The following is a 26,456-nucleotide window of genomic DNA, read 5'->3' as shown; positions in this document are numbered from 1 at the left end:
TGCCATGGGTGTGGCCCTCAAAAGAAAAAAAAAACAAAAAATTTGCTGAATGAAATTAATTCACAGACAGATGAGTTGTTTTTTATTATTTGCCCATTACCTTATATCCATCCCTACCGATTATAGTGCTCAGTATCTGGACTACAAAATAAATTGCTGCTAACAGACAGCAGGTATCTCTCAGATACATATATGCGAGAAAGAAAACTGATTCAATATATGTCAATGGCAGGACTAGATACCTTTATGAAGACAGCATTTGGTCTCATGGCAGATGGGTTTATAACTACCAACTCTAGGAGGACATCCAATGCAGTATCAACTTCAGCTTCGTTCCCACTGCAGATATGCGTCACTAGGGCACCAACCACCTCCTATATGGACAAGAGTCAACAAGACAGTACAAAGCAAAAATATGGTACGGCCACCTCAAAGAGGTTCGTGCCTGAGGATCATTCCAGTCTCAACTTGGTTAAAATCCCAACCCACCCTACCCTGTCATCTAATTCTATTAACTAGTTTTCATGCAAGTCAGACTCAGGAGTTTAGGATTATGCCACTTCAATCATACTACCCTACCACCCAGTCTTGATTTAGTTTCCATAATTTTCCAGTGAGCACTTATCTAAGCCCTCCTGATTTTACTCCTTGGTGTAGCCTTTTTCTTTTTCCAGGGTTAAATATTACCCGTTAAGTTGTGGTTGTACGTAATCTGTTGAAACTCACTGAAAAGGTAGTACTCAAGGAGCTAATGGTTTTAAAGGTTTTTCCAATTAGACTTGTGGGGTTTGAGCAAACATGGATCATGATAGTGTCTCTAAGACATTAAGATGTTTCTCCCGCAAAAGGTTTTAGCTGTCATACTCCCTTTCCTATATGATGTTCCACACCATCACATGCTTTCTCAAATGCAGAAGATATCTCATGTCAATGAACCAAATGCTTTGCTTTAAATTAAAAAATTTTTGTCCTAATTTTTTATTAATATTATTTTTTTATTCTTTTAGGGCCACGCCCACAGAATACAGAGGTTCCAGGCTAGGGGTTGAATCAGAGCTACAGCTGCTGGCCTACACCACAGCTACAGCCACACAGGATCTGAGTTGCGTCTGTGACCTACACCACAGCTGATGGCAACACCGGATCCTTAACCCACTGTGTGAGGCCAGGGATGAAACCTGTGTCCTCATGGGTGCTAGTCAGATTCATTTTCCGCTAAGCCACAATGGGAACTCCTGTCTTAATTTTTTTAAATTCCATTCAAATGTGCTTTAACATTGTTTTTTTTCCCCACCCGCCCCTGCTTTAACATTGTTAATAAAGGTATAGCTATCTAACCAAAACAAGACCCTTTGTTCTTTTTCATAACCACTCTCCACAAGTACAGTCCTCCCTCACTGGATATGAGACTAAACTGGGTGTCACATGTTCATGGAAACAGGGTTAAGGCCTCAGGCATTTCTCCTTCATTTCTTTTCTTTCTCTTTTTTTTTTTATTGGCTGTACCTGCGGCATGTGGAAGTTCCAGGGCCAGGGATTGAACCTGTACCACAGCAGAGACCCCAGCCACTGCAGTGACAACTTTAACCCACTGCCCCACAAGGGAACTCCATCTCTCATTTCTTTTCACATTTTTTTCTAGAGAAAAACTCTAGGATCAACCAGAAGTTGATTATTTGCAGCTAAATTTTAAAATTGCCACTCCTGGGCGTGGCAACTCCAGGTAATGTTTGTTTGATTTAGACTGGAGCTGGACCTTCATTTTAGACTCAGAATTTTAGAGCTCAAAACAGAGTTAGAGGAGTTTCCGTCTGGCGCGGTGGTTAACGAATCTGACTAGGAACCATGAGGTTGAGGGTTCAATCCCTGGACTAGCTCAGTGGGTTAAGGATCCGGTGTTGCCATGAACTGTGGTGTAGGTCACAGATCCCGATCCCGAGCTGCTGTGGCTGTGGTGTAGGCCGGTGGCTACAGCTCCAATTAGGCCCCTAGCCTGGGAACCTCCATATGCCGCAGGAGCGGCCCTAGAAAAGGCAGAAAAAAAGACAAACAGAGTTAGATCCTCCAGTCCAATCTCTTTGTGTTATTAAGACTAGGACTAGAACTAAGTTTTCCCAACTCCCAATTCAGACTTCTTTCTCCTTCAGTGCCTTCCAACCAAGAAGAAATTAACACCAGATCACATCTAAGTCACTTGGGATTGCATTTCTTTCCTTTTTCCTGTTCCTTTCTTACCAAAATAAATATTTCAACATACCTGCTGGCAGTAAGTGTCAAAAAACTTAAATGCATATTTGTATAGGAGACTGCCAAACAAAATTATGCTCTGGTCCAGGGAGTGCAACAAACTCTGAGCCAGGGACAAAATGGATGGACAAATATCCTTAAGAACCTTAAAAAGAGGGAAGAAGAGAGAGAAATGAAGCTGTGGGAGAAACACAGTAATTACAGTACCTAAAATTATTAGTTAACCCTTTGAAGATGTCAGGGTTCTCCTCAAATCTCATTTTAACTTAAGGAACCTTAATCTTTATTTTACTCAGAATAATCCTTCATCATTCTTTCCCTCAGGATCAAGGGGATCAACAAATGGATAAGAACTGACCTTGAAGCTCGAAGAAATTAAATTATGAGCCTGATAGTTTGTAATCTGCTCTTATCTGCCCAATTTGGAACTAGAATCCAGATCTTCTAAACACCAATTTCCAGAGTTTCTAGCTCAGTGGAAATGAGCATGACTAGAATCCAGAGGAACCAAGTTTGATCCCTGGTCTCTCAGTGAGTTAAGGATCCACTGCTGCAGTGAGCTTCAGTGCAGGTCAAAGATGTGGCTCGGATCCCAGTGGCCAAGGCTCAGATTCAACCCCTAGCCTGGGAACCTCCATATGCCACACATGCAGCCCTAAAAAGACAAAAAAAAAAAAAAAATTCAACTTCCTCACTTCATCACACTGCCTCTCATACCGGGCCTGCTCTGCCTTGATGATGATTTGAAATCAGTCTATGAGGTTCAATGCTAATTAAACTGATTATTTTCAAATACCAAGAGAAGAACTGATCATGTCCTACCAAGAAAGCAATAAATGGACATTAATGGAACCAGAATAAATAACCAGTTATTAAGTCCAGTTTTTTACTGATATAATCATAATTTTAAAAAATCTTAAATTTAGCACTGAAATGGGTATAAAGCTTTACTGAGGAAAATGCAATAAAAAAATATGGCTCTGCCCTATGCAAAATTATATCCCAAAACAGATAACATAGCCAGAAATAAGCACAAGAAGGACTGTAAGATAAAACAATACAAACTTTAAATCTATACCTAAATATAAAGTTTTAAGACCCAACTACATATTTTCAGCAGTTCCTAAGCCAAGTCCCAAACTTTTTGGTCTATCCAGTTTTCTAAGACGGAAACCTATTAATATCCTAAATCTTCACCTGGAAAACACCATTCCTATATTATTAAAATCCAGTACAAATGGTTTACATTTCAACAGGAATGATCACCTCAAGGTCATGGTGTTGAATGGCTGAATAGTGATGATTCAACAATTAAGTCTCTATTAGCATTCCTCTGAATCTGTCATACTTAGGGTTTCTAAAGACGACTTAAAAAGGATTCAGGAGTTCCTGTCATGGCTCAGTGGTTGGCAAATCTGACTAGGAACCATGAGGTTGCGAGTTCAATCTCTGGCTTCGCTCAGTGGGTCAAGGATCCAGTGTTGCCATGAGTTGTGGTGTAGGTTGCAGATGTAGCTCGGATCCTGCGTTGCTGTGGCTGTGGTGAAGGCTGGCAGCTGTAGCTCCAATATGACTCCTAGCCTGGGAACCTCCATGTGCTACAGATGTGGCCCTAAAAAGACAAAATAAATAAATACATAAATACATACACAAATAAATAAATAAGGTAGCCAATGAAAAACAGCATTTAAAAAATCAAAGTAAACAGCAAAAAAATCAACAATGCAATTGAAAAATGGGCAAAAGACCTGAATAGACATTTCTCCAAAGAAAATATACAGATGGCCAACAAGCACATGAAAAGATGCTCAACATCACTGATTTTTAGAGAAATGCAAATCAAAACTACTATGAGGTATCACTTCATACCAGTCAGAAAATGCCATCATTAGTAAGTCCACAAATAACAAATGCTGGAGAGGGTGTGGAGAAAAGGGAACCCTCCTACACTGTTGGTGGGAAAGTAAATTGGTACAACCACTCTGGAAATCAGTACGGAGGTACTCAAAAAACTAAATACAGAACTACCATATGACCCAGCAATTCCACTCTTTGGCATATATCCAGACAAAACTTTCCTTGCAAAAGATACATGCACTGTATGTTCACTGCAACACCATCCACAATAGCCAAGACATGGAAACAACCTAAACATCCACCAACAGATGAATGGATTCCGAAGATGTAGTATATATACACAATGGAATACTACTCAGCCATAAATAAGAATAATATCTTTTGCAGCAACATGGATGGAACTAGAGACTCTCATACTGAGTGAAGTGAGAAAGAGAAAGACAAATACCAAATATCACTCATATTTGGAATACAACATACAGCACAAATAAATATTTCCACAAAAAAGAAATTCATGGACTTGGAGAACAGACTTGTGGTTGGCAAAGGGGAGGGGGAGGGAGTGGGATGGATTGGGAGTTAATAGATGTAAACTATTGAATTTGGAGTGGATAAGCAATGAGATTCTGCTGGTATAGCACAGGGAACTATATCTAGTCACTATGATGGAGCATAATGAAGGATAATGTAAGAAAAAGCATGTATATATGTATGTGAGACTGGGTCATTTTGCAGTACAGTAGAAAACTGACAAAACAGTGTAAACTAGCTATAATGGAAAAAATAAAAACCATTAAAAAAAAAAATCAGGGAGCTCCCATCGTGGCTCAGTGATTAACCAAATCCGACTAGGAACCATAAGGTTGTGGGTACGATCCCTGGCCTTACTCAGTGGGTTAATGATCTGGCGTTGCTGTGAGTCGTGGTGTAAGTCACAGACACAGCTTGGATCCTGCGCTGCTGTGGCTGTGGTGTAGGCTGGCAGCTGCAGCTCCAATTAGACCCTAGTTTGGGAACCTCCATATGCCACAGGTGCAGCCCTAGAAAATACAAAATAAATAAATAAATAAAAATACATAAGTATGTAACTACAAGACCTGAATTACATCTTCTATAAAAAAGAAATTGGGTAGTTCCCACTATGGCACAGTGAGTTAAGAATCTGACCACCGAAGCTCCAGTAGCTATAGAGGTCCAGGTTCAGTCCCCAGCCTGGCACAGTGGGTTAAAGGATCGGACATTGCTGCAGCTGTGGTGTAGGCTACAGGTGTAGCTCAGATTTAATCCCTGGTCTGGGAACTTCCATATGCCACAGGGGTGGCCAAAAAAAAAAGAATTTGGGGTAAGTCTAATAAGTTCAACATAAACTAGTTTTGTGACTTTTTTGCTTAAAAGATGAAAACCAATTTTAGGCTGGTTTTATTAATATCATAATGTCTTAGTGAAGGTAAGCAATAATCCTACTATGTTTGGGAAGGCAGCTATACTAACCACTATATCACCAAAGCCTCACCTACTATGTTTTGAAATACACTGAGATCCCTGTCAAAGATCAACATGCAGCAAAACTGTTGGTGTCATGATTCCCACACTGTGTAGGAAATGTTAAAATGACCACTCTATAACTTTCAGACTAATGTTGTCTGATTCTCTGACACTTACCAAGTAATGAATATAGAATGTACTCTGTAGCAGCTCTTCTTCAAAGCAGCCTGATCGAATCTTATTTCTCAGCACCCTCTCAATGTATTTCTTTGTCTGAATGTTGGTGCTATAGATGATGAGAAGCATCGCCAGGTCAAAAATCTATTGTCAATAAATATGCAACAAGAGGAAAATAGTTAAATAAATCAGTACATCTACTACAACAAAACAGCAGCTCTCAACTATTCTCCATTAAAACAAAGAATATTCAGGAGTTCCCATCACAGCGCAGCAGAAACAGACTCCACTAGTATCCATGAGGATGCAGGATTGATCCCTGGCCTCGCTCAGTGGGTTAGCAATCTCACATTTCTGTGAGCTGTGGTTTACGTCACAGACTCAGATCGGAGCTGGAGTTGCTGTGGCTGTAGCCTAGGACACAGGCTGGCAGCTGCTGCTCCGATTTGACCCCTAGCCTGGGAACTTCCATATGCCAAATGCGTAGCCTTAAACAGCAAGAAAAATAAAAAATAAAAATAATAAAACCAAAACCAAATAAACAACAACAAAAAAAGAATATAAAGAATATTCATTTGCTCAACATGGTCCCATGGGAATACTTAATTTTTCACAATACCCAGAAATATTTTTCAAAAAAAAAAAAAAAGTGCTACAACTATTAACCACTGGTATCTTTTAAAAAAATATTGAAAGTTCCCATCATGGCACAGCGGAAACAAATCCGACTAGGAACCATGAAGTTGCAGGTTCAATCCCTGGCCTCACTCAGTAGGTTAAGGTCCCGGCATTGCCGTGAGCTGTGGTGTAGGTGAGCTGTGGTGTAGGTGGCAGACTCAGCTTGGATCTGGCGTTGCTGTGGTTGTGGCCGGCAGCAACAGCTCTGATTAGACCCCTAGCCTGGGAACCTCCATATGCTGCAGGTGTGGGTCTAAAGAGCAAAAAAAAAAAAAAAAAGAAAACAGAAGAAAATATTGGAAAACAAGCAAAAGTGGTATTATTACAGAAATAACTTTGACTATCCTTACATTTATTAAGGAAAAAGATTAAATCATTTGCCAACTTTGGTATTTATCTTGTTATTAGGAAAATTTCTTTGTGAAAAGGTGGAGACTATAAATGACTGTCAGTGTGAAAAAGGTCACATAAATTATCATTTTAGCACATTATACAGCCAGTAAAAAGAAAAGTTAGACTATACTTTTTTGACAAAGACATACATGACATATTGTGAAATTTAAAAAAAAAGCAACCTGCAATAATCATAGTAAGATTCTGTTTTTGTAAAAACAATATACAAGTACACACATGTATATGTATAAGCACCTGCACACACATATAACTTGTCTATGAATAGGAAAAAATCTTGGAAGAATGATTAGCCAAGGAAGAGTGGCATAGAGTACAGAGAAACTGTTTTTACACATTTTTGGATCACTTGTGGGTTTTTTCTCTCCAATTAGTTTATTATCTATGCTTGAAAAAAAAGAGAGAAGTGGTAAAAAGTCAAGCAGGACAAAAAAAGAAAAAAAATTACTTGGAAATCACATCACTCAATAGCAAAAAAACAAACAGTCCAATTAAAAATGGGCAGAGAATCCGAATAGACATTTTCCCAAAGAAGACATAGATAGCCAATCTACATGAAACGATGTTCAACATCACTAAACATCAGGGAAACACAAATCAAAACCACATACGCTATTACTTCACACCTGTTAGAATGGCTATTATCATAAGGACAAAAAATAACAAATACTAGCAAGGATGTAGAGAAAAGGGAACCCTTACGCACTGCTGATAATCAGAATGCAAATTGATGCAGCCACTATGGTTCCTTAAAAAAATTAAAAATAGAACTATAGATCTAATAATTTCACTTGTGGCTATTATCTGATGAAAACAAAAACACTAATTCAAAATGTTACCTGCACCCCCATGTTCATTAGATCATTATTTACAACAACTAAGACAAAGAAACAACCCAACTCTCCACTGATGTATGAATCAAAAAGAAAATGCAATACACACGCACTCTCTAATATTACTCAACCATAAAATAATGAAATATTGCTAATGGACAACATGGATGAACCTAAGAAATCTATACTTAATTCCCCATGCCATTTTTTTTTTTTTTTTGCTTTTAAGGGCTGCACCTGCACCTGTGGCATGGAGGTGTTCCCAGGCTACAGCAAATCAGAGCTACAACTCCTGGCCTATACCACAGCCACAGCAACTCAGGATCCAAGCCACGTTGCAGCCTACACCACAGCTCAGGGCAATGCTGGATCCTTAACCCACTGAGTGAGGCCAGGGCTCACCTGAATCCTCATGGATGCTAGTTGGGTTTGTTAACCACTGAGCCACGACGGGAGCACCCAGAATATAGGTACTAAAAATGACAACAGGAAGTTACCCGAGGGTCTAGTGGTTGGCACTTGGTGCTTTTACCACTGAGGCCCAGGTTCAATCCCTGGTCTGGGAATTGAGATCCCACATCAAGTTGCTGCAAGCTGCAACCAAAAAAATAAATAAATAAAAATAAAAAATAAAAAATTTAAAAATGAAGTTCTTGTGTGGCACATCAAGTTAAGGATCCAGAATTGCCGCACCCATGGTGCAGGCTGCAACTACAGTGCAGATTCCATTCCTGGCCCAGTAACTTCCACATACCACAGGTATGACCAAAAAAACAATTTTTTTAAAATTTTATTTTCATGGCCACACTCATAGCATATGGAAGTTCCCAGGCTAGGAGTCAAATCAGAGCTGCAGCTGCCAGCCAACTGCAGCAAAAGCACAGATCCTAACTGCATCTGCAACCTATGCTGCAGCTTGTGGCAATGCTGGATCCTTAATCCACTGAGCGAGACCAGGGAGTGAACCACATTCTTATGAATACTATGTCAGGTTCTTAACCCACTGAGCCAGAAAAGAACTCAAAAAAAATTTTTTTTAATGACAATAAAGACAATGCAGAAGCATTCAAAAGTTCATGACACAATGTGAAGAAAAGAAATCCAAATATAAAATTACATCTATACAATAATCAGAAATCTGTAAAAATAGCAATGCAAGAAGCCAAGCGCAATGCAAAAATAAAAACTGTGGTCTTAGGGTATTTTGATTCTCATCATCATCACCCCTACCCCCAGCCACCACAAAAAAAATTATTTTCATTGTTTTATTCAATATCACGATAGCTTTTTAAATAGTCATCTAACCATTTGATAAACAACTACCAAAACCGCACAAAAGAAATTCCAACTAAAAAAAAAAATCTTTAAAGGGAACCAAACAGTACACAAGAAACTCAATCATCTCTGTTCTTGACTGAAGAAAAATTTCCAGAATTAAGACAGATTCAGTACCATTGCCTTGGCAGGGCAGTAGATGAACTGTTAGATTTACTCTGGTCAGGAATGTAAAGTAAACATGAAATGCCATTATCCTGACAATTCCATGTGTGGGGAGGAAGGGCAATCACAGAGACTGTGGGACTTGACTCAGGACCCAGGTGACTCAAGTCTCCTCCTCATGGCGGGCAGGGTCACACTTGGTTTCTTTGATGGCAACTCATTATGCATGTTTGGAATGTTAATATCTCCTCTCGTGGACATTTTATTTTTATTTTACTGCCAGAATAAAGATCGTCTGACAAGTCACCCCTTCAGATCACATTCCTCGGACAGCTAATGTTTATGACAGCAGCTAGAGAAGGTGCAGAAAGGATGACTGGAGAGAGCCAGGGAAGAAAAGCTAGCCAGTATCACTACTTGATGTCTGCAATACTTAAAATTCATAGTACATGGACATTACCTTGTGTTCAGACACTGAAGTGGTGTTTTCAATTGCCTGGAAAAACAAAGGTCGCAAAAATATTACAACAGAGAGAACACGTTTTACCTTATTCAGCATGCTTGTTCTATTATTTCTGGGAACCATCATCTATTATTTCTATTTTACTGACTTTTAAAACTTTTATTTCAACTTACTTTTTATTTTTTATTAAAGTATACTTGATTTACAGTGTTGTACCAATTTATGCCATAAAACCTAGTAACCCAGTTATACATATATATATATATACACATATTCCCTTTTTTGGGGAGGGGGGTTGTCTTTTTGCCTTTTCTAAGGCTGTACTCACGGCATACAGATGTTCCCAGTCTAGGGGTCTAATCAGAGCTGTAGCCACCGGCCTACGCCAGAGCCACAGCAACTTGGGATCCAAGCCATATCTTCAACCTATACCACAGCTCATGGCAATGCCGGACCCTTAAACCCACTGAGCGAGGCCAGGGACCAAACCCCCAACCTCATGGTTCCTAGTCAGATTTGTTAACCACTGAGCCACAACAGGAACTCCTCCCTTTCTTAATTATCTTAGAAATGTGGAATGCATCATGAATTTACATGCCATCCTTGCACACGAGCCATGGTGATCTCTGTATCATTCCAATTTTAGTATATGTGCTGCCAAGGCGAGCACTCAACCTACCTTAACCTGCACATCTGTCGCTGACTGCCACCCATTTCCTCCTGAATGTTCAAAGTTCCAAAGATCTCACTCACCTTAATCCAGGCTTCGGAAATGATTTTCTCATATCTAACGGCTGACTTTATCACATCAAAGAAGAGAACGACACAATCCTTACTGTCTTCTTGATTTCCTGAAGAACTACAAGCAGCAGAGGGAAAAAAAAAAAATCATTGTTCCACTTACCACATAGGAACCTGTAAGATCTGGGTTCCTGTTTTACTAGTCACATGTCAAAACAAATCACAACTTCATGCGCAAAATGGTTAATAAACTTGTACTGCAGTCTATTGGGATTGATCTGAACAGCCAAGGGAATACACATATACATAAATATGATTTGAAAAACTGTATAGTACTACATGATTATAATATTACTACCATTATTTATAGTTTTAAGTATTAAGATCTTCTGTCCTGGCTTCAAGATAGATGTCAGGAAACTTTCCTTGTCTGTGTGAGGAAAAAGGTGGTAACTGCCCATGAGTTTATACCTTGTCCATCCTTTATTTTTCAACTTGCTTTGAGAAGCCTGCAACCGTGATGGTAAAATACAATGCTCCAGATCCAATCTCTCCCGAAGCTCAGAAACTACCTACAGTAAATAAGTATTAGCTATGTTTTCTGCTCATTTACAGTGGACAGGCACAATCCATTCTCTGAACAAGAGCATTCTAACAATCTCCTGAAAGACTGAGGAAGAATCATTAAACATATTGTTACACAAGGCATTCCAAAAGACAGCTGATGAAAACAGCTAATGAAAGTTTGTATGTCATGTGCTTTAAAATTCCAGAATTCCTTGAGACAGTACACTAAAATAGCAAATACAACCTGTAGCAGCTTATACAGAACAAACCTCGATAATAGCTCAATTTTTGCCCTTGAATAGTACTGGATCAGTCACAATCATCAGTATCAGGACAGAGAGGAGCAATCAGAACCTATTAATTTAAGTAATTTATCTTAATGTCTCTTCCTCTAGGTTAGTCTTTTTTTTTTTTTTTTTGGCTGCACCCCTGGCATGCAGAGAGACTAAACCTCTGCCACAGGCAGCGACCTGAAACACTGTAGTGACAAGGCTGGATCCTTAACCTGCTGAGCCACACAGGAACTTCTAGTTTAGCCTTTTTTTTGATTGCTGAGTTTCACAAGGGCACCAATGCTATTCTCTGCACTCTGCAGAGTCGAGCACCCTACAGTGTTTGCTGGGAAATAATAGGGTACCTCGAGTGCATCCGTGGCAGTTATGGAATGAAGAATGAACTTGATTATCACAGGTAAATCGTCCAACATGACAGATGACAGCTTACCCATCACCAACTGGCGGACCTAAACACAAAAAGCAGGAAAACCTTACATATTTTCATGTTAATACCTCAATCTATTACCAACTTGTTAGTTAAAATTAGAAAAATTACTTCTGAGTTTTCTTACTTGTAATTTCAGAAGAAAAACACCTTATTTTATTTTTTAAACCAAATCATAAGCTTGCAATTGTTAACACTACAGCTTCCTTGACAATAGACGGTGATGAATGTGAAAGTGTTATCACCTTACATTTTGGAGCCTGAATTTTCCCTTGGCTAGAGGAAGGCATAAAAAATTGTTATTCCTATAGGGGAGAGTTTGTAAATATATAGGCAATAGAGAGGAGTTCCACTAAAACTGTTTAAAAATGGAGCAGATGGAGCAACTGTTTCCCATTGTGGCTCAGTGGAAACGAATCCAACTAGGAACCATGAGGTTGTGGATTCAATCCCTGGCCTCGCTCAGTGGGTTAAGGATTGGGCATTGCCATGAGCTGTGGTGTAAGTCGAAGATGGAGGTTTGGATCTGGCATGGCTGTGGCTCTGGTGTAGGCCGGCAGCTATAGCTCTGATTAGACCCCTAGCCTGGGAACCTCTATATGCCACTGGTTTGGCCCTAAAAAGCAAAAAAAAACAAATAAATAAATAAATAAAAATAAAAATGGAGCAGAAATTCATTGAAAAGAAAGAAAGAAAGCAAATGTCATTCAGTAATGTTTCAAAGAGAAATTTTCATTATATTCAACTGGTCCACGGTAATGACTGAATGACGCTGGTTCTGGAAGGTGAGAAAGACGGCATGTTTTTAGACAGCAGGGTCCTTCCCCACCTTAGTCAGGAGCTTCGGGTCAAGCTGGAGGCTGGAAAGGACATCCAAGATCGGGACAGTGAGCAGAGTATTCTCTGTTAGAAGGTCACTGTGAATAGTGGAAAAAGAGAAAAGTTGTGCAACCTTTAACAGAGGCAGAAAATGACTTGAGAAAAATCACTTAAGGTATGGAAAGAGAGGATATATTTAGTCCCCACTAAATTTTGACTTATATTACATTTCATTAAAAACTGTCCTAATTTTTTTATAATACATGCTCATTATGAAAAATTCAAACAACCAAGTAGAAACCAGAAGGAACCATGTAGGGAACTTATCATCCCACTACCCAGAGGTAAAAAACTACCTTTTTTTTTTTTTAGCCACCCCTGTGGTATGTGCAAGTTCCTGGCAGTGAACCAGGCAGTGAACTGACACCACAGCTCTAACAAGAACCACAGCAGTGACAACACCGGATCCTTAACCCACTGCACCACCACGGAATCCCAGTAACCACTATTGAGTTTGGTGCATATTTTTCTTGAGAAAAGGAAAGTGAAAACCTACTAGTACAATGAAGTGTGATAACCATGAGAGATGTATTATGTGCAGGGTGCTACAGTAGCACAGAGTAGAGGACAGTGATAGATTCTAAGATTCTAAGAGAAGGTTATACAGAAGGACAAGCTGGAGTTAAGCAGGCAAAGTGGGTGGCATAGTGCTACACCCAGAGGGAACAGCCTGCCCAAAAGCACAAAGGCAAAAAAAAAAAAAAAAATCTCTGGACATTTTTGGAAAGTTTTGCAGACAACTACAGGAAACGAAATACTACAAATTGAATTTTTTAACTACTTCTAGGATGAATATACAGTTGTATTAAAACAGAAACAAAACTATGTAGGAATATTGTTCTCCCCTTCTTAATTATTGTCCTATCAATTAGTATTTTTCACATAAATGTCAGTAAGCAACACGTCTCAGCAATAATCAGATGCAGCAACATGCATTAGAATGAATCACTTAGAGGTCAAAGAATGTTAAATAAATTCCACATGATTTGGATATGCAGTCATGACTGAGGACCCTCTGAGGGTAGAAATTCTAATAAAACAAAGGAATCATGGGGGAGTTCCTGCTGCAGCTCAGCAGAAACGAATCTAACTAGCATCTATGAGGACACAGGTTTGGTCCCTGGCCTTGCTCAGTGGGTTAAGGATCTGGCATTGCCATGAGCTGTGGTGTAGGTTGCAGATGTGGCTCGGATCTGGTGTTGCTGCGGCTCTGGTGTAAGCCAGCAGCTATAGCTCAGATTCGACCCCTAGTCTGGGAACCTCCACATGCTGCAAGCGTGGCCATAAAAAGACAAAAAAAAAAACCAAAACAAAACATCATGTTTATGTCTCTGTAGACCAAATTTATATACCAAAGCTTAAGCCAGACTTCACATTTACCACAGATATGCTATTTAAAAGAAAGTACTCAAAAATATACTCATTAGTAGGAGAGCAAGTCAGTGGAGTTCCCTGGTGGCTCAGCAGGTTAAGGATACAGTATTGTCACTGCTGTGGCTCTGGTTACAGCTATGGTGCAGGTTCTATGGTGTGGGTTTGATCCCTGGCCTGGGAACTTCCACATGCTGGGAGTGTGGCCAAAAAGAATGGAGAGAAAATCAAAGTCAAATCCCATATTCTAATTATGGAAGATGGGTATCACCCTCCTTAATACAAAAAGGAACACATTATTACTACTCTTTGCATACTGAAGTGATAATGTTCCCAGAGTAGAGCCTTGCCCAAGATGGCAGCAGGTGTTACCCACCTGAGTTCTTTCCCCACGTCAGCATGCTGGGAATCCCCTAGGATCTCAGGTAGGCTGATGATGAAGTCATGCTGCAGGTACACTGGAGCAATGCTGATCAGCTGCATGATCTTTGTGGTAAGATCCTGCAGTGGAGGAGACTATCAGAAGTGTGTAGCACAGTACGCACAATACTCATGAAATGCAAAACGGGAATGCTTTCGTGTACAATATGACAACTGCACACATATTCAAGTTCAAAGTCTTAAAATCAGAAGTAAACGACCCAGGGAGTTCCCATCGTGGCTCAGTGGTTAACGAATCCGACTAGGAACCATGAGGTTGCAAGTTCAATCGCTGGCCTCGCTCAGTGAGTTGGGGACCTGGTGTTGCCATGAGTTGTGGTGTAGATCGCAGACTCGGCTCAGATCCCACGTTGCTGTGGCTCTGACATAGGCTGGTGGCTACAGCTCCGATTGGACCCCCAGCCTTGGAACATCCATATGTCGAGGGTGCAGTTCTAAAAAAACAAAAAGACAAAAAAAAAGGGAGTAAATGACTCAGAACTGTTCACAGAGAAGATGGTGTATAGAAAAAAAAAAGTAGGATGGATAGCATATTATCTAATAGGTCTGTTACATACTTCATTTTATTTAATCTTCACAACTCTACGGAGTTTGTGTGACAATTCCCATTTTTAAAATGTAGGGATATGTGTTGCTCAAGGATATACAATTAATAAGTAGAAGACACAAAATTCCAGCCCAAATGAGATTCTAAAACTCATGTCCTTCCAAATAAAGATTCAGTCTTGAAATGTCTGAAATAGAAGGAATGATTTTAAGAACACTGAAATGGGCCTTAAGCACTAGGTTCAAAACACACTCAACTTTACCAAGGTACTTAATAACAAATTTTTCTTCAAATAAAAATTTTCTCAGAGTTCCCATTGTGGCACAGTGGAAATGAATCTGACTAGTATCCATGAGGATACTAGTTACAATCCCTGGCCTCATGCAATGGGTCAAGGATCCAGCGTTGCTGTGAGCTGTGGTGTAGGTCGAAGACTTGTTGTGGCTGTAGTACAGGCTGGCAGCTATAGCTCCATTTCGACCCCTAGCCTGGTAACTTCCATATGCCACGCCTGAAGCCCTTAAAACCAAAAAAAAAAATTTCTCTCTAAATCCAAGAGAAAGAAAAAGTCCCCAAAACCTACCTTACTATCCACAACTCTATCAAGCCATTTCAGCTGATTGATGATGAGGCGAGGCATGTTGATTCCATCACTGTTCACACTAAAATGTTAAGATGAGAAGTCAGACTTCGCCCCTCTGACTTACACGGCAGCAAACATTAATACTCCACACAATATCTCAGCCATTCATTTAACAGTTACTGAACACTTACTGTGTGCTGCACTGTGCTAGATACAAAGTGATACCAAAAAAACATGAGACATACGCTTACATATGTTGAGAAATATGTCTGTAAGAAGACCCATTAAACTGTTAACAGTGGGAGCTCTGGTTGCGGCTCAGCAGGTTAAGAACCTAACAGAGGGTCCATGAAGATGCGGGTTCAATCCCTGGCCTCGCTCAGTGGGTTAAGGATCCAGTGTTGCCATGAGCTGTGGTGTAGATCACAGATGCAGCTTAGATCTGGCGTTGCTGTGGCTGTGGCATAGGCCGGCAGCTACAGCTCCAATTCAACCCCTAGACCGGGAACCTCCATATGCCGTGGGTGTGACCCTAAAAAGCAAAACAAAACAAAACAAAAAACCTGTTAACAGTGGTTATATTTGGGAAGGGTTTAGAGAAGGGGAAGAAAGCTCTGTAGGTATTTTTGTTTGTTTTTTTTGCTTTTTAGGGCCGAACCCACAACATATGGAAGTTTCCAACCTAGGAGTCAAACCGGAGCTACAGCTGTCAGCCTACACCACAGCCACAGCAATGCAGGATCCTGGACCTACTGAGTCAAGCCAGGGTTTGAACCCATGCCTTCATGGATACTAGTCGGGTTCATTTCTGCTGCACCACAATGGGAACTCCTGGAGAATATCTCTTAAAATATATATACAATTTAAAAAAATAGGAGTTCCCGTCGTGGCGCAGTGGTTAGCGAATCCGACTAGGAACCATGAGGTTGCGGGTTCAGTCCCTGCCCTTGCTCAGTGGGTTAACGATCCGGCATTGCCGTGAGCTGTGGTGTAGGTTGCAGACGCGGCTCGGATCCCGCGTTGCTGTGGCTCTGGCGTAGGCCAGTGGCTGCGGCTCCGATTGGACCCCTGGCCTGGGAACCTCTATATGCCGCGGAAGCGGCCCAAAGAAATAGCAAAAAGACAAAAAAAATAAAAAATAAAAAAAATAAAGGTAATAAACTTTAACTGAGAAAGATATATTATTTTAAGAAAGTAAAAAACTAATTACATCAATATATAAGTAAAAAAACAAGTACTTTTTACTCTTATGGAAACATAGGTCACATTAGATGAGGTTTGCGAAAGTAGTGAAAACCATTCATGGGTCAAGAAAAGTTGGCTCAGTATTATTTCCCCCAAAATGACAGTCTCTGCCTTCTTCCCAGCCTTCTATGTCTAAAGATTTGGACTACCTCCTGTTCCTCTTCTTAACAGCATTGTCTCAAAAACAAACAAACAAACAAAAAAACAGGGTTCCCTGGTGGCATAGCAGTTAATGGCACTGTCACTACTATGAACCATATCACTGCTGTGGCATGGGTTTGACCCCTGGCCCTGGAACTTCCACATGCTGTGGACAGCTGAAAAATTAAAAACAAACAAACAAAAACTTAGCTAGGACATAAAGCATCTAGAGGTAGCCACTCAGGCAAAACATGAATTTTTAGAGATAAATCTTTGTGTTTACCATTATTACTTAAGACACTGAAAAAACACCTATTAAAAAGGAGAAAATCAGAGTTCCCGTCGTGGTTCAGTGGCTAGCAAATCCAACTAGGACCCATGAGGTTGCGGGTTCGAGCCCTGGCCTTGCTCAGTGGGTTAGGTATCTGGCGTTGCCGTGAGCTGTGGTGTTATGCTGCAGACTCGACTGGGATCCGTCGTTGCTGTGGCTGTAGCTGTCGCTGGCAGCTACAGCTTCGATTAGACCCCTAGCCTGGGAACCTCCACATGCTGCAGGTGCAGCCCTAGAAAAGGCAAAAAGACAAAAAAAAAGAGAGAGAGAGAAAATAAAAATGACCTAAATATTTTCATCCAGAGATGTCCCCTACTGATATTCATACATATATATATGTGTGTGTGTATATATATATATATACATATACACATAGATATATGTAAATATGTGCATTTTTTTGGGGGGGGGGGGGTCTTTTTAAGGCCACACCCATGACATATGGAAGTTCCCAGGCTAGGCAGGGGTCGAATTGGAGCCGTAGCTGCTGGCCTACTCAACAGACACAGCAATGTGGGATCCAAGCCGAGTCTGCAACCTACCCTACAGCTCATGGCCAACACCGGATCCTTAACACCCTAATGGAGGCCAGAGATCAAATCTTCCTCCTCGTGGATACTAGTCGGGGTCAGTACTGCCAAGGCACAAGAATTCCTTTGTGAATATTCTTAATTACTAAACAAAATACTGGGCTGAACTGTAATTACTGATTTGTATAACCCGATTTCTTAAAAAAAAATTAATGTGCAGTATTTAATGTCCTCTTTATAATTTTTAATGTCCACATGATAATTCATTGTGTAGATTCACCTAGTTTACTTAACCAATCACCTACAGCTGAACATCTCAGTTTACAATTTTTTTTGTTACCTTATTATTTTTTTGACTTTTTAGGGCTGCACCCCAAGGCACATGGAAGTACCCACGCCAGGGGTTGAATCAGAGCTACAGCTGCCAGCCTACGACAGCCACAGCCACACCAGATCTGAGCACATCTGTGACCTACACCACAGCTCACAGTAACGCTGGATCTTTAACCCACTAAGCAAGGCCAGGGATCGAACCTCGTCCTCATGGATACTAGATGGGTTTATCCCTGCTGAGTCATGACAGGAAGTCCCCGTTACCTTATTTTTTTGATGACACCCATGGCATGCAGAGTTCCTGGGCCAGGGATCCAACCCATACTACAGCAGTGACAATGCCAGAGCCTTAACTGCTAGGCTACCAGGGAACTTACACTTTTTTATGATCTTAAACAGTAGTCTTATTTATTGCTGTTTTATTTCAGTTATTATCTTAGGATAAATTAGGAGACACAGCTGAATATTAAAGGGTATGCAAAATCTAAGGTTTTGATACTCACAGCCTACTGCCCTTCAGAGTGACTGAACCGGTTTCTATGTTCACAGGTGATACATGGGCATGCTTGTTCATTAAACTCAAAAGGGAGATCTTTTGAGAGTGAAAGAAATGTATCTACTATTTGAAATTTTTGTCTTTAATTATTAATAAACTCAAGCATTAAAAAAAGTTTGATGCTCTTATATTTCTTCTTCGTGAATTGTCTATTCATGACCTTTATCTACTTTTCTATTATGCTATTCTTTTTTTTTTAAGTAAATTTTTAAAAAATTGTAGCACACATATATGGTAAAATTGAAAAGGTAAAGAACAGTAATTAGAATATGTGACTTCAGCCACTAGCTCCCCTGAATGAAGACAATCACCATTACCAGTTTATCATGTATCCTTCTAGGAATGTATAATCATATAAACAAAAGGACCCCCTCAATAAAACTTTAGTAGTCACTTAAGAATCTAGGGTCATGGAGTTCCCGTCGTGGCGCAGTGGTTAACGAATCCGACTAGGAACCATGAGGTTGCGGGTTCGGTCCCTGCCCTTGCTCAGTGGGTTAACGATCCGGCGTTGCCGTGAGCTGTGGTGTAGGTTGCAGACGCGGCTCGGATCCCGCGTTGCTGTGGCTCTGGCGTAGGCCAGTGGCTACAGCTCCGATTCAACCCCTAGCCTGGGAACCTCCATATGCCGCGGGAGCGGCCCAAAAGAAATAGCAAAAAGACAAAAAAACAAACAAACAAAAAAAAAGAATCTAGGGTCATAATAAATATGACCTTCAGAGAAACCAATGATGCTTCAGAGTAATCTTTTCAAAGAGAAACTTAACTACACCAGGGTCCTTGAATATTCCAGAATAACTCCACTTACTTTTCAAAAAGAAATTCTGGCAACTTTTCAAATAAGATTTTGATAATGGAAGGCTAAAAGAGAAAACATAGGGAGTTAGAAGATGGTCTCAAAATTCCACACAGAAATGTATAATTAGTCGTAATTCTCTTTGACAAGAGTTCTTGGAGGAAAAACCTTGCTTTACTTGAAATCCTTATTATAAGAATGTCCACATGAATGCTGCCTATATTTTCAATATAAACTGTTAAAACACAAGGGCTTATCAATAATCTGTCTTCTGAAAAAATTGCAAAATGACAATCGAGGCAATATTAAAACAATCAGATAACAAAAATATTAAATACAATGACAACTCTTAACCCATTAAATGAAGACTTTAACAGATTATTAGACAGTTGCAAGAAAAGATTTCTCTTCAGGGAACAAGAAGGCTCTTAGATTTAAGCTAAGTAGGTTATAGTCAAGATTTCCAATCAAAGGGAAAAGTTGTATCTAGTGTGAAAAGATTAACACTGAGAGAGAAAAGGGGAAAAATGGAGGAGAGGCTGGGAGGGAGACTTTGCATTATATATCACCATCCTTTCTTCAGAGTTCCCATTGTGGCTCAGTGGAAACAAATCTGACTAGCACCCATGAGTATGCAGGTTCAATTCCTGGCCTTGCTCAGTGGGCTAAGGATCTGGTGTTGCCATGAGCTATGGTGTAGGTCACAGATGTGGCTGAGATCTGGCATTGTTGGGGCTGTGGCGTAGGCCGGCAGCTACATCTCCACTTTGACCCCTAGCCTGGGAACCTCCATATGCCATGGCTTTGGCCCTAAAAAGACAAAAAAAACACACCTTTTTTTTTTTTTGCCTTCTTAGAGCTGTGCCTGTGGCATACGGAAGTTCCTGGGCCAGCGGTCGAACTGGAGCTGCAGCTGTTGGCCTACAACACAGCTATGCCAGATCCAATCCACATGTGCAATCTACACCACAGTTTTGGCAACACCAGATCCTTAACCCACTGAGCAAGGCCAGGGACCGAACCAACATCCTCAAGGAAACTAGTCAGGCCCGTTACCACTGAGTCACAATGGGAACTTCCTACATACATTTTTATAATTTGAGTTGTTTAAAACATGTGAATGTATTGTCTACTCAATAAATTAAAAGAGAGAGGGAAAGAGAAGAGAAAAATCCAGTTAATAAGCAAATACAAAGCTAAATGAGAGATAATACAGATGTGAATACGGCAGAGATATACAAGGATGAAACTTTATGAAGCAGGGATCAGGGGCTGAAGGAATAAACAAGGCTTTGAGATATACTGGGTTAATCAGCTCAGTCCAAAGACAGATATTGCCCTACCAGATGCATCTCAGCAACAGGACTATGGCAATCTATTGCAAATCCAAATCTTCTCATTAACCCTGTGGGCCCGCCACTTATACCTGGGCACAAGCCACAAATCACACCCATCAAATGTTCAAAAAAAGAATGGCAGTCTCACCTGTAATATGTCAACTCCCAGAAGCAATTTAATGAGGCTCTTACAGTAAGATGACCCCATGCTGTAAAAAAAAAAAAAAAAAAAATTTACTTTCTATTTTGTTTTAATATTTATTATCATCACTATAAACAATAATTTAAAGGTTAAAACCCTGTGAAAAAGAGTTATAAATCAAAAATGAAATTCTGAAAAATTGCATTCTGTCCCACAACTCACCCCGACTCCAATTAATGTACAGGCTAAACATCAGCAAGATTCCATGCCTTGTCTCCATACCTGGCTTCCTCATCCTGCAGCCGTTCACAAGACAACAGGCAGTTCCTGAAACTGCCTTGGTCCTCAATGTAAGATTCCAAGCCACTAACGAACTCTTCTATTATCTTAGCGACGTTTTAAAAAAAAAAAAAGAGTAAGATTTTTAGTTTAACATTTGCTGTGGGTTAGCTAAAATCATTCTATTTTATGCCAGTACTTTTATTTTTTAAAAAGTATAGTTGATTTACATTTTGTGTTAATTTTTGCTGTACAGCAAAATGATTCAGTATATAAATACATATTTACTTTTTCATATTCTTTTCCATTACAGTTCATTGTAGGATATTGAATATAGTTCCCTGTGTCATACAGTAGAACCTTGTTCTTTATCCATTCTATATAATAGTTTCATGCCACTGTCTTTTTTTTTTTTCCTTTTTGGGGCCACACCTGTGGCATATGTAAGTTCCCCAGGCCAGGGATTGACTGAGGCACAGCTGCAACCTACATTACAGTTGCAGCAAAGCCAGACCCTTAATCCACTGGGCCAGGCCAGGGGGTTGAACCCACGTCACCTCAGAGACAACACGAGATTCTTAAGCTTCTGTGCCATAACTTGAACTCCACCAGAGTCTTTTTATTTTATTTATTTATTTATTTTTGTCTTTTTAGGGCCGTACCAGTGGCATCTGGATGTTCCCAGGCCAGGGACTGAATTGGAGATGTAGCTGCTGGCCTACACCACAACCACAGCAACTCGGGATCTGAGCTGTGTCTGCGACCTATGCCACATCTCACAGCAAAACCAGATCCTTAACCTACTGAGCAAGGCCAGGGATAGAACCTGCATCTTCATGGATGCTAGTCAGATTCGTTTCCGCTGAGCCATGATAGGAACGCCACACCAGTGTCTTTAAATTCCCAGTTCCTGAGGTACTGCTGGCAAAAGCCAAAGTACCAGGGGAAAGTACATACTTTGGGATAAGAAGGATGTTTCCTCAGAGTCTGAAAGAGCTTCTTCTGGAAAACGATTTGATCCACAGCTATGAGGAAAGAAAACTAGATGGTCTCCAGAGTCTTTAACACTTCTTACCTTGTTTTACTTTCCCAAAGACCTAGGTTCCTGTCTGGTGAAACCAATAAGGCTATTTTTAACCTAAGTTTGGGCCAAATCTTATAAATCCACAGCAAAAGAGTTAGCTTTTATAAAGGATAGCTACTAAGTGTTCTAAAAAAAACAGGGCATAACCTTAGCTGGACAGAATAATCTGTGCCCACAAATCAGGGCCTTACATGGCTTTATAAGTTCTTTTCTGAAGTTACTCTAATACAGATCAGATTGTTCTCTGGTATTAATTATTTTTCACAAGAAAATATAATGTAATACTAGCATATAACATTTTTTCTTAAAAAAAAAAAATTAGAAGTACTTTACTTAACACGCATTAATCAGGACCAAAGAGAATAACGATATTCTCTAAAAAGCAATTTCAATTTCATCCTTGCCTCAGGACAGATGGTATTTCTAATCTTCATTGCCCTCTAGAAAATCCATGATTCAAAAAAAAAGAAACTCCATGATTCAGTTCTGAGCCCTTTAAATATACCCAGAGAAAAGATTTAGATTAAAATAGTACCTAGTTGATTCTGACTCTCTCCTGTTTTAAGAATAAGTCCTGCTGTCTTAAGAAGCTTTACGAAGACACTGTCATTTTCCTCAACTTCATTATGAACATGAAATTTCTTTGTCTTTTTGGAAAGTGGTTGCTTCCTGGTTTCTGAAAACAGACAAAATTTTCAAGAATGTTACAAATAGTAAAGCAAAGATTTAAATGTAAACCCTAGAATAATAACCCTAAGAAAAAAGCTAAAAAAAAAAAAAGAAGGAGAAAGCTGATGGGTTCCTAAGGAATTATAGTGAACCTGCTACTGTAGTGAAATACTGTTTCTCACAAGCGTCAGCAATATGGCATCCAAACAAACAAATTAAACAATCACTGTGGAGTTCCCATCATGGCTCAGCAGTAATGAACCTGACTAGTGTCCATGAGGACATGGATTTGATCCCTGTCCTTCTTCAGTGTGTTAAGGATCTGGCATTGCCATGAGCTGTGGTATAGGTCACAGATGCAGCTCAGATCCTACATTGCTGTTGCTGTGATATAGGCCGGCAGTTACAGCTCTGATTCAACCCCTGGCCTGGAAACTTCCATATGCCAAAGGTGCGCCCCTAAGAACACCAAAATAAACAAATACATAAATAAATAGAATTATTATCACCTATTGAGTTTTCATTTGCCACTTTTTTTTTTGGCTGCACCCTCCACATGTGGAAGTTCCTGGACCAGGGTTCGAACCCATACCAAAATTGTGACCTATACCACAGCTGTAGCAACACTAGATCCTCAACCCACTATACCTCATGGCAACTTCCTAAAATGTGCCACTTCTAATGACATCCAGGGAAATGTTTTCCACCCAAATTCTAAAGCAGTCGGGATCTCTCATGTGGTCTACAAACCACCTCATTGGAATTACTTATTAAAAGCATAGTCTTAGGTCACGTTCCAGAGCTGTAGAAACTAAATCTTAGGAATGGAGTCTGGGAATCTAAATTTTTAACACACTCTCCAGGTAATACTCCTGATGCACACCAAAGTTTGAAAACCAATGATCTAGATGCAGGGATAGAAAAAATGAGGCAGGTTCTCCTACATCACATTTTTGACTACAAAGCCCAGAATGGTTTTATCCCAAAGCTTTTGACCCAGAGAAGTCATAAAACGAAAGCAAACAAAAAGGTTCTTAATGTGTGATTATCTACTCTTCTCCGTCAATGATATAACAAGTTAAAAGTGCCCTAATAGACTAAATGAGTATGATAAATGAAAGACCCCTTCTCAGTGGAACTCTCAGGGCTGTCAACTACATTCTCATGTGGACAGTCTGCTCTTTCTTTGCCTCTGATGTGCCAGCTTTGATACATATGATGCTTTTCCTTTATATACCCCTATCATAGCATTTAACTAGATCATAAATTTTTTTACGGGCGGTAAGGAGACTATGTGTCCAGCACCTAAAACATGGACAATACATAAGCTCTTATGTATGTAGATTCCTTTTATGGATGTGGAGACTGAAACTCAGAGCCTACCACCATAGCCAAAGTCATTCGTGGAATGAGAGGCAGAAATTTAATCTCATATCTCCTGATACTAGATTCTGTGTGCTCTGTTAAGCCTTGGTGACTCCCAGCACTTGAAAGCAGGAAACTTACCTCCCTTTTAGTACCTCGCATATTTGCTACAAGAAATAAAGCAAAAATGACTACACACTTACCAGAGGTATCTTCTGTCAGGCTCTCTTTATCCTCAGATCTTGACTGTCTTCTTTTGGAAACCATTTTGATCAAAGTCTTCCTCAGTTAAATTTCAAGAGCAAAATCAGAGAAAAGAAGTTAACCCCAAAGAACTGAATAAATTCTGAGAAGTTAAAGCTATAGCTCTAAGAAAGCTACTCTATCCAAAGCCAAACACTTTATAAGAATGCTCTCTGAGAAAACTTCAACTCCTACATCTGGTCAATACTCCCTTACTTTCAAGATTGGTTTATCTAGTTGCCTCCTTAGTCAGGCCACTTCCCTCTTGCTTAAGGATAAAACCCACAGTTCTCTATATAACATTTAAGATCTTTCACCATCTAGGAGTCCCCACTGTGGCACAGTGGATTAAGAATCTGTGGGGATTATGATCATTATACAACTACATATGTGATAAATTCATTTGAGTAATAAAAAAAATAAGATGTTCAGCACAACATAAAGCACAAAAAAAAAAAAAAAAGGAATCTGTGGGGATGCGGTTAGATCCCCAGCCCAGAACAGTGGGTTAAAGATCTGGTGTTGCTGCAGCTGTGGCATAGGTCACAGCTGCAGCTCAGAGTCAATCCCTTGCTGGAATTTCCATATGCTGTGGGTGCGGCCATACTAAAAAAAAAAAAGAATGTTCACTATCTAGGGTACTATGAGAAAATTAGTCTAATTGAGAGTGATGAAGAAAAACAGCAAGAATTTCTCAGGGATAATCTCTTTGAGAAAGTGATTTTGAAGCAGCACCCTGAGGGCTGAAAGCTGAAATAAGAGATAGCCAGTAGAAGAGGTATGAGAAGAGTGGTCCAGGCAGAGAAAAACTCAACACAGAAACAGGAAGGAGACTGTAGAGTCAGAAACGAGCCTGCAGAGGTAGAGGAGGGTCTGAACCACAGGGACTACTACTCTATTTTGCAAACCAGAACCTTCCTGTCTCAGTGTTTTTGGATAAGGTGTTCTTTCCAACTGAAATGCTCTTATCTGCCTGTAAATTACTCCACCTCCTTAAAGACTCAGTCAAAAGCCATCTTCCTTGAAGAGTGTTCCTCCTATTCCCAGAGAGTTTACCACTCCAGCTTCCCTGATCCACAGAGATGTGTGGGAGCCCTTACCGCCAGGCTCTTTGAGAGCAAGAACCTAGTGTCACTTATCTCGGTATCCCTTGACCCCAGCACAGCACCTGGCATTAAAAACTTCCAAGAATATTTGCTAAATGAGAATGGCTGGCAGGAAGGTAACTACTAACAGCTAGCAAAAACTATTTTAAGTGCTTTATGTTTAATACTTCATTTACTCCTCATAAAATATTTTGAAGTAGATACCATTACTATTCTCACATTCAGTGGCAGAGCTGGGGTTCCAATTTAGCAATCCGGCTCCAGAATTTGACTCTTAACTACCAACTACACGTACTCTTGATTATAATAATGGCTTCCAATAAAAGTTAATATCCGCTACATACCAAGCACCATGCTAAGCGTATTCTTTATCCGTGGCCTCGTTTACTACTTATAAACACTACCAGCCATTCTGCAGACGGAAAAACTAAAGCAAGTCAGGCCGTCTGATTTCTGCGCACACATCTTTAGCACGTGCTAACCCATCACGCTTCCAGAAAAGTCTGAAAGCCGAGGAGATAGGGCGGGCTGCCCGGACCAATTCGGTAAATCCCTCCTTATTTCGTCATTTTAACGACGCAGCAAGGTATCTGGCGGTGGGGGGTGGGTACTGGCACGCGACAAAGGAAGCTCAGGTTTGGGGCTCGAAGCCTCAGAGGGAAAGGCCGCGCTCGGCGGGGTCCTTGGGACCAGACCACAGGCGAGGGACCTCGAGGGACAATGACCGCTGCTCCACTTACCCGCCGAGAAGTCACCGCCTCAGGTTTCGACTTTCCCGCCCCGCACGCCGCCACGCCAACGCCACCGGAGCGCGCCTGGCCGTTACGTCAAACTTCCGCGCCGGAAGTGGGCGGGCCAG

General features: G+C 40.4%; 1 protein-coding gene and 1 non-coding gene across 2 annotated transcripts in view; both read right to left on the bottom strand.

Moving 5' to 3' along the window:
• FANCD2 (FA complementation group D2) overlaps nt 1–26,402 on the bottom strand; it is a 65,110-nt gene extending 38,708 nt beyond the window's left edge. Inside the window, exons 1-17 of the mRNA XM_047780651.1 lie at nt 26,338–26,402; nt 24,452–24,527; nt 22,750–22,890; nt 22,088–22,155; nt 21,134–21,237; nt 20,858–20,918; nt 19,385–19,437; nt 15,441–15,519; nt 14,246–14,370; nt 12,449–12,536; nt 11,537–11,641; nt 10,804–10,904; nt 10,345–10,450; nt 9,589–9,624; nt 5,767–5,910; nt 2,258–2,392; nt 243–374 (exon numbers count right to left, since the gene is read on the bottom strand). Coding sequence (XP_047636607.1) covers nt 243–374; nt 2,258–2,392; nt 5,767–5,910; nt 9,589–9,624; nt 10,345–10,450; nt 10,804–10,904; nt 11,537–11,641; nt 12,449–12,536; nt 14,246–14,370; nt 15,441–15,519; nt 19,385–19,437; nt 20,858–20,918; nt 21,134–21,237; nt 22,088–22,155; nt 22,750–22,890; nt 24,452–24,515 — 1,542 coding nt within the window. The 5' untranslated portion in view covers nt 24,516–24,527; nt 26,338–26,402. The remainder of the gene's footprint in view (nt 1–242; nt 375–2,257; nt 2,393–5,766; nt 5,911–9,588; nt 9,625–10,344; nt 10,451–10,803; nt 10,905–11,536; nt 11,642–12,448; nt 12,537–14,245; nt 14,371–15,440; nt 15,520–19,384; nt 19,438–20,857; nt 20,919–21,133; nt 21,238–22,087; nt 22,156–22,749; nt 22,891–24,451; nt 24,528–26,337) is intronic.
• Nucleotides 10,158–10,261, bottom strand: LOC125114110 (U6 spliceosomal RNA). Its single transcript, XR_007131700.1, has one exon. It is a non-coding gene; the product is annotated as a U6 spliceosomal RNA (small nuclear RNA).
• Nucleotides 26,403–26,456: the final 54 nt, after the last annotated feature.

This window comes from Phacochoerus africanus, chromosome 1 (assembly GCF_016906955.1).
Source record: "Phacochoerus africanus isolate WHEZ1 chromosome 1, ROS_Pafr_v1, whole genome shotgun sequence".
NCBI lineage: Eukaryota > Metazoa > Chordata > Mammalia > Artiodactyla > Suidae > Phacochoerus > Phacochoerus africanus.
Note: the sequence above shows the minus strand (reverse complement) of the source record. Positions and strands in the feature narration are given on the sequence as shown.